The sequence below is a fragment of the Callospermophilus lateralis genome, chromosome 5, assembly GCF_048772815.1.
Source record: "Callospermophilus lateralis isolate mCalLat2 chromosome 5, mCalLat2.hap1, whole genome shotgun sequence".
Taxonomy (NCBI): Eukaryota; Metazoa; Chordata; class Mammalia; order Rodentia; family Sciuridae; genus Callospermophilus; species Callospermophilus lateralis.
The window spans coordinates 160584541-160592756 of NC_135309.1; the positions used below are offsets into that span (position 1 = coordinate 160584541).

General features: G+C 47.8%; 1 protein-coding gene across 1 annotated transcript; it reads left to right on the forward strand.

The window, feature by feature from the left end:
- Positions 1-204: 204 nt before the first annotated feature.
- Positions 205-6302, forward strand: Med10 (mediator complex subunit 10). The gene is made up of 4 exons (XM_076857488.1): positions 205-413; positions 887-970; positions 3510-3612; positions 5887-6302. The coding sequence occupies exons 1-4, from the start codon at positions 292-294 to the stop codon at positions 5983-5985; spliced, it is 408 nt and encodes a 135-aa protein (XP_076713603.1). The 5' UTR covers positions 205-291; the 3' UTR covers positions 5986-6302.
- Positions 6303-8216: the final 1914 nt, after the last annotated feature.

Consider the following 8216-nt stretch of genomic DNA (forward strand, 5'->3'; position numbering starts at 1 on the left):
TTGACGCGAAGCCTGCGTTAGTATTTTCAGGTACCCTCCATCTTTGCAAACCCCAGCGCTCAGCGGCACTCAGGACCCATACCTAGTGGTGCAGCTCACTTGGGCAGCTTTGCAGTCTAGAGTCACCGCCCAGTTGAGGCCCCGCCCCCTAGGCCCCGCCTCCTCTCCCTTCCTCCAGCCCCAGAGGAAACGGAAGTGGTGGCGGCCCGGGCGGAAGCAGGAAGTGGGGGAGCCGCGCCGCGCACACCGCGGAGCGGGCGGCGGCTGCGGCGGCGCGGTCCGGCCGGGCCGATGGCGGAGAAGTTCGACCACCTGGAGGAGCACCTGGAGAAGTTCGTGGAGAATATTCGGCAGCTCGGCATCATCGTCAGCGACTTCCAGCCCAGCAGCCAGGCCGGGCTCCACCAGAAGCTGTGAGTGGCGGGCGGCGTGGCCGCGGGCCCGCTGGGGCCGTGCGGCGGGGGCGGGTCCGACTCTGCCCCCGGGCGCCCCCGACGGCGCTGAGCTCGCTCCGCCCCGCGGGGGGCTGCTGGTCTCGGGGCGCCGGGCGGGGGACCTCCCGGACCGGGCTGGCGGCTGCGGCTGCCCGCGGCGCCGGCGTCGGGCAGGGGCGGGCCCCTCTCCCTGCGGCCGGACGGTCCGCACGGTTTGGTGGACGGTGGTTTCTCGGGCGAGGCTGGTTTTCTCCCCGCCCCCTGCGTCGGCGGTTTCTTGTGCAGTGGGAAGCCCAGGAGTGTCGGAGGGTGTTTATGACTCCGGAGGGGTCTCAGGGGGCCTGATCCACGTGGGACTCTGCAGATGCGGGAAGCGCCCCGGCGGCGGGGTGGGTGGTGCCTATAGGCCCTCATCTGAGTTAAACTAACGCCCCGTTTTCACCTACCCCCAGGAATTTCATTGTTACCGGCCTACAGGATATAGATAAGTGCAGGCAGCAGCTTCACGACATTACTGTACCGTTAGAAGTTTTTGAGTAAGTATCATTCCTCGTGCTAATGTTGGGTAGGAATCTTGTTGAGTTGTGACACTGAGGACTTCAGCCTGCAGGAGTTGAGTGCATGGACATTTGCTGGTGAAAGAGCGGACAAAGTTACCTGTCCTGGAGCTTGATATACTAATGGGATTTAGAAATTAAAAAAAAAAAAGTTATGTTGTTGAAAAAAATACTACACAAAAATAAAAGGTTACTGAATATGTGAAAGGCATTGTAGACTTCCAAGCCCTCTGCTAAAAAGTTTAGGCTAAAGAACAACCACATAACTTAATGTCTTATGTGGGCTACATTATGAATTAGGAGGAAAAAAATTACAGCTAGAAACTGCGTGAAAAATAGTGTGATCTGGTTTTCCTAAACCGCCTGTGCTGTGCTGGTTCTGGGAGATGATGATACCTCCTATGTTGGGAAGAAGGTAAAGGTCTCAGACCAGGTGCTGTGGGAAAGGTATTCACTGTTTGCTGCTGGAGATGAGCACCTGTCACAGGGGTGGCTTGGAGGATGCCTTCAGTACATAAATTGGTTAGGATTTTAATTCAGGTTTTATCACACTGGCTTGTCACAGCTCTAGTTTTATCCTCACAAGAACTGATAAGTAACTGTAATAGGTTGTGTAGCTAGTAAAGGTCTCAGTTACGACTAAATCCCAGGCCTGTGCCTCCACACTAGTATCATTTTCTCTATGCAGTGTAACTTTTCCCTCCCTGTGCTGCTTTGGAATAAGAATTCTTGTACTTTTTGTAGCAAAACTTATATTTGATAACCTTGAACAATAAAGGGAACATTATGGTTGTTTTTTATCCAGAAAGGTCGGAGATAAAAGTTCTAGTTAGAATGTCACTCAGTAGCTGCCTACACAGACAGGACATAGAGGCTGAGTGTTGTGGCCTCCCTTCCACCCTTTAGCTGCCAGCCAGGTGCCATGTGCAGTCTACCTGTTCTCAGCACCACTGAGGCCTATGCCTTCAGGTGGATTGAAGGGCTTGCGCGTGGTGCTGCTCTGGACTCCTGGGCAGCGGCTTCCTGCTTGTGAACTCTGCTAATTGAAGCATCCTTCTCAGTGTTGCTCTGGCCCTGAGTGCTTGGGACGGGTATAGTGACAAATGCCAGTGATGACTCTGGTCTTCTGATGAAAGGAGGGTAGAGGAGACAAGATTACTTAAGGGCAGAGGGCCTGCAGAGATTGATCTGGGGTCTCAGGAAAAGGATGGATAGCTTGTGGCTCTCGGTAGCAGATGCTGGAAGTTGAGGTGCGCACAGTGGAGGAGGAGTTCAGGCCCAAGGAGTGTTCTTTAGGACACACACGGACGGACTTTAGCAAAGGTAGAATAACCTTTCCTACATGGAAAGTTGAGATTGTGTGTTGGCAGATGTTTTAGTCAGCTTTTCACTGCTGTGGCCAAGGACTTGACAAGAACAATTTTAGAGGAGGATCTCTAGAATCGTGGGGGCTCACGATTTTAGAGATCTTAGTTCACAGATGGCAGATTCCATAGCTGTGGGCCCAAGGGGAGGCAAAACATTGTGGTGGAAGGACATGGAGGAAGAAAGTAGCTCAGGACATGATACCAGGAAACAGAGAGAGACTAAGCTTGGCTCCCTGTAACAAAATATATACCCCAGAGGAACGTCAGATAGTTCTTAAGTGACCCACTTCCCCAGCCACACCCTGCCTCCTTAGTCACTGCAGTTAATCCACTCAAGTGGATTGATGCATGAGTTAGGTTAAGGCTCTCATAATCCAGTTAGTTAATTTGTAAACTCCTTGTGTTGTCTCACATGTGAGCTTTTGGGGGACACCTCATGTTTAACCCAAAATGGCAGAAGTGGGATTCATCTCTTGGGTCTTAGAAGAGCCCAGCCTGAGTAGGGCCTTGCTGTTGATGTGATGGCTGTTTATTTAGGACATGTGGAATGATCAGCCCTGTTCTGTGGAATTCTGTCAAGGTTTCCTGTTTTTTTTTTTTTCCTTGAGAAATGGATGGATATTAACTGCAATTCTAAATGAATTACCCTTCTTTCATTACATCTTTTCAAAAACATCACAGTAAAATGAGGTTTCCAGAACTTGTCATTTCTGTTTTGCCATTTGAGATAAAATTTTTAAAAAGGGCTGGGAGTGGAGCAGAGACAGAATCCCTTGGATTCAATCCCAAAGAAAGAAGAAACAGCCTTTCTTACCTCAGGCTGTTGTGGAATCAAAAAGCTAATAGCATGAAAGTATTTTGAATAATACAAATGCTAAACAGATGTGAAGTGGGAATGGCTTATGCAGCTTTCCTGTGTTTATAAAGAGCATTCCTTGATTTCATATGCTGTTACAAGAAATAATATGAGATGCTATGGAAATGAGAAAATCTTAATTCACCTTCTTCCTGGACTCAGTTTTGTCTAAGTAGAGCCATAGGAAGACATACATAAGATATGTAGTGAACTTTTTTTTTTGCCATAGTCCCCAGAAAACTGAGAATAGGTGTCACCATCTGAATGCTAACTGAGATATATTCCATGTTTCTAGATACATAGATCAAGGTCGAAACCCCCAACTCTACACCAAAGAGTGCCTGGAGAGGGCTTTAGCCAAAAATGAGCAAGTTAAAGGCAAGATTGACACAATGAAGGTAAGACTGGCATGAAGAGCAGAAAATGCCAAGGCATACTTTGGAAAGAGATATGTAGCAAGTCTGGCTGGTAGGCTTGTCCTTTTCCATACTCGACAGAACAGCAACTGTTCATGGCATTACCGTTAAGATGCTGTGATAGGTAGTTAAGTTAAATATCAGTGAGCTGTGTGGTAGCAACAAAATTTAAAAAACCAAATTGTAGTCTGCATTTAAGAACGAACAGGTCAGTTTGTTCAGTATGCCATGTTTGCACTTGAGTGGTACGGATGCTTTCTGTTTTTTTCCGTTTGGATCCCAGCTGTTGATACATTTCTTGAGTTTATGATTCTGTATTTCAGAGGACTCTTGAATATTTTCTTACCTCTCTCGTGCGATTGTCTCCAGCTCCCAACCTCCAAGCCCTTCTTACTGTTCCTTACGTTTCTGTGGAGAACTTAGATTTTATTTGCCTTGACGGCATCTGGAGACCACTGCATCTTGAGCATGAAATATAGCTCAGTTGGTGTTTAAATCTGCGTTGGGATTGCAGTGGCCTCCTGTCCTTGGCCCCCAGTGCCCTGCCTGGTCTGCATGCTGGCCCCCACGCTGCTTTCCCCTGTCCTCTTTCCTCCAGCTGCTTCCTTGGCTGAAACTCTCTCGAGCTCTTTTTGCACAAGGGACTCTTCTGGCCTGGCTCATTTCATCTTCTGTGAGAGGCTTTTCTCTAAAATTTCTTAACTGAGAGTGCTGTTGAGTTCGCATTTTATTTCTTCTGTTTTCCTTCTTCTGCCTGCTGGCTAAGCTCCAGGACTGTAGGACATGTATGTTCTCTTTCTGGTGTTGCCCAGTGCCCTCCAGGTGCCAGCCTGGCTCACCTGGTGTCACCTGGTTGTGTCTGATGTGTGCAGGCTGGTGGGTCAGAGGGGCTTCTTGTGCCCATGTGGCTCTGGCTGGGTGGAAGGAGTGAGGGGAAGGGCTCTGTCAGGAGACTTGTGTCAGCACCTCTGCCTGGTTGTCAGCTTCCCAGGGCCTGGTCCAGGCATCCCACAGGTGGGAAATGGCCCTGGAGGCAGATGTTAGTTTGGAGCCCACAGCTTCCTCCTTCTTGTCCTTTTGGGATTGGGGAGCTATTGAACTTTGTGCTTCCTTCCAGATATGGTTCAGCTTTCTATCAGTAGCAAGTTGTGATGGCTCGATGGTGCTGTTCCCCTGATCAAGGGTGAATGAGTTTTACCGACCATCAGAAGTCACCTTTGTGAGCACAGTGGCTGGTCCACGGGCTCCGTGCTCCCAGCCCCATTGGACACTTGTTAAGCTCTGCCTTTGGGCCCTGAAGGACGTGCTGATGTCAGTGACACACGAGGTCGAATAGTTTACCCCTCCCTTGCATCTCTGCTCATTGTCAGCTCTCAGATCTGTGACGGTCTCAGGTCACAGTTCTGTGACTTTTACTTCTCCAGTGGAATATGTATTTAAACTTAAAATAAGTTGTATTTTAAAATAGTTTAGCTCTTCATTTCAACACTACGGTAAGTATTGTACTTGGATGGTATGGATGCTTTCTGTTTTTCTGTTTGGATCCCAGCTGTTGATACACTTCCTGAGTTTATGATTCTGTGGTTCAGAGGATTCTTAGTAAGTATTCTATGTTGAAATGAAGAGCTCCTTTAAAAATTTATTTTTAAATGGCAAATGTGTTCATGCCCCTTTTTGGTATAGCTCTTAAGAATAAAGGTCTTGAGATGCTGGCAGATTTAATTGCTTTTAGTTTGGGGTTTAAAAGCAAATGTTACACTGATAACATAGGCTTAGAAAGCCGTGGGGCTTGCATAGATAATGTATTTTCTGGTGCTCTGAAAGCTTCTCTTGGAGCTGTTTGCACACAGTGAGTTTGATGTGATTCTAGTAAGTAATTGCTTAATTAAATATTATTTTAAATCCCTGTTACCTGTGCTGTCTGCAGAGGTCATTTCCGCCTGTGTGTCTGGCTCCTGCCGAGAGGTGCTTTTTCCTTTCTTTGGGCATGAAATGAGGAGTTGTTTTAAAAGGGACGTTACCTTTTCAGGGAGGCGTAAGTGTGCCTTCAGCATGGCTGCAGACACTCTTGTGGTGGGCTCTCCAGGTATTGTGTTCACGGAAGGTGAGCAGGCGTGCAGGGACCATCCACTTGAACGGAGGAAGCCCTGTTCCCACTCTTCTGGGGACCCAGTTGAATTTGAGGGATCATGGGGGATCGTGTGACCTTTAACTTGGATGATAGGGCAGATTTTTTGACAGTATTTTTCTTCATAGAAATTTAAAAGCCTGCTGATTCAAGAACTTTCTAAAGTGTTTCCAGAAGATATGGCTAAGTACCGAAGCATCCGGGGTGAGGATCACCCGCCTTCCTAAGCCTGCGAAGACCCCAAGTCCTTGACGGACCAGGACCAAGCCAACAGGAGGCCATGATTGTCTGCACTGACGGTGCCTTCCTGCCAGTGTGGACTGGCCCTGGACCTGTCCCCACCCCTGCTGTCCCCGTCGGTAGACCTCGTGGGATTCTGGGGCTGGACGAGAAGTGGAACGGAGCCCCTCTGTCTCTGTAGCCCTTGACTGGTGGTCCCACATCCTCAGAGTGGTTCCTTTCATTCTCTCAGTGGGCAAAGGGCCCAGGGTGAATCCTGGAAATGTTAAGTGTGATCAGTAAATTAAAAGTTCAAAAAATTCTACTTGCTATTTTCCTTTTTATGGACTCTCTTCTGTTTCATTTTATTACGGTATCAAAAAGCTAAAAAAAATGATTTTATATTTTACACTTTCAAATGTAAACAGTGTGTAACTGTTTTTATGGATTTCAGTTAGACAAATGCATAGAATAAAGTTGAGTAGTTAGCTCATTGCACGTAATTATTTTATAGCTTTGTACAAGGTAGAATGGCATATCTTATAAATCGTCAATTATTACTCCTCTAAATATTAGTAATATTCATAAAACAATCTGTTATTTAGGCAGAAAAAGCCAATGTGAAATACAAAATTCTGTTTTTTTTTTTATTTTCTACAATCTCCTTTTTAGAGGTCGTGACACTAAAGAGTACAGATTTATTGACACTGTTGGGAATGCCCTGCAAGGCCGTGCAGTGCGGCTTCCAGTGTGCTCAGGGATCACAGGGTTTGCTGGACTGCAGCTTCCGATTTAGTTGGACCGGGCCTTGAGAACTTTGGCCTTACTGTGGTGTATCTCCAGCTGACCAGACTGGCTTGTTACAAGGGCAGAGTTCCATTTCAGACCTGTCAAGTGACAGGCTCTAGGATGGAGCTGAGAATCTGCCTCCTAGTGACCCTCCTGGGTCTGCTTAGATTGAAGGGTGTTGTAACAGCACAAGCTAGGTAGTTTAAACATGAGAAACTAATTTTCTCAGTTCTGGAGTCTGAAAATCCAAGGTAACCTCAAAGAGGAATAGGCAGATTCTTTTCGTCAGCTTTGTGTTGCTGTGACCAAAAGACCTACCAAGAACGACTTAGAGGAAAAGTTTATTTTGGCTCATGGTTTCAGAGGTTTAGCCAGCTCTAGCTCTGGGCCTGAGGTGACAGTAGAACATCATTTTGAAAGGATGTGGCAGAGGGCAGTTACAGCCAGGAAGCAGACATCTCCAGGGATAAAATATAAACCCCAAAGGCACACTCCTAGTGACACTTCCTCCAACAACACCCTGCCTACCTGTGGTTACCGCCCAGTTAATTCATATTGGTGGGTCATTCCACTGATTAGGTCACAGCTCTGATCATTTTGCCCCTGAATGTTCCTGCGTTGTCTTGTAAGTGGTGAGCTTTGGGGACACCTCTTATCTAAACCACAACAGGTTATTTATTTATTTTTTTTACATTGTAATAGGAAGAAAAATGAATGTTAACAGTGACTTAGATAAATGTGGCTCATCATTTGATGGAGTGCTGTGCTTTGATTAGAAGGAATGAGGAAAGTATGCAGATGCAGAAAGATCTCCAAGAAACAGCTCAAAACCGTTTGTGAAAACCTTGAGTAGGGGTTTGCTGTGCTTGATCTGCACTCTGATGAGAGGTTCTCCAGGGCCTCCTGCCTGCTGGAGGCAGGACCACTGAGGAGCCTCCTCCCCTTGCCCCCTAGAGCACTCCGTGCACCTTCAGGGTGGGTCTTAGGTGGCTTTCGTGGTCCTCCCTATCACTTACTCCAGTTAAGTCTTGCACCAAGGTACTGGGTTCACTGCAGGCCACACAAGCCTCCCAAGTGAGCTCTACTCACCCACCACCCAACTTCCTGTTTCTCCACAGGACTTCTGCAGGTGCCTCAGACTCCCCCAAAAGGACTGAAGCCACCTCACCTCCTCACGTGCCCAGGAAATGGCAGCACCTTCCGTCCCCTTTCATTGTTCTCGCCTCCCTCTGTCCCCCCACCTGCCCTTGAAGCAAAGCCAGTCTCCTGGATTAGGTCTACTGACTGTCCTGTGTTGCACCCGCTAGTCTTCATCCTCCAGGTGCACCTGTGTGTGCCTTCGCCCACCTGGCCTCCTGCCTGACTCACCTGCTCTCCTTCAGCTCACCACGTGTCTGTGTCTAGGCTCTCACTGTCGAGTCAAGTTAGAGCAGCACACAGCCAAGTGGGA

Bases quoted from the DNA above. Each gene is read 5' to 3' on its own strand.
- Med10 (XM_076857488.1), top strand. From the start codon at position 292: ATGGCGGAGAAGTTCGACCACCTGGAGGAGCACCTGGAGAAGTTCGTG. The intron at 971-3,509 runs GTAAGTATCATT...CCATGTTTCTAG, and splicing joins GTACCGTTAGAAGTTTTTGA to ATACATAGATCAAGGTCGAA. The intron at 3,613-5,886 runs GTAAGACTGGCA...TTTTCTTCATAG, and splicing joins GCAAGATTGACACAATGAAG to AAATTTAAAAGCCTGCTGAT.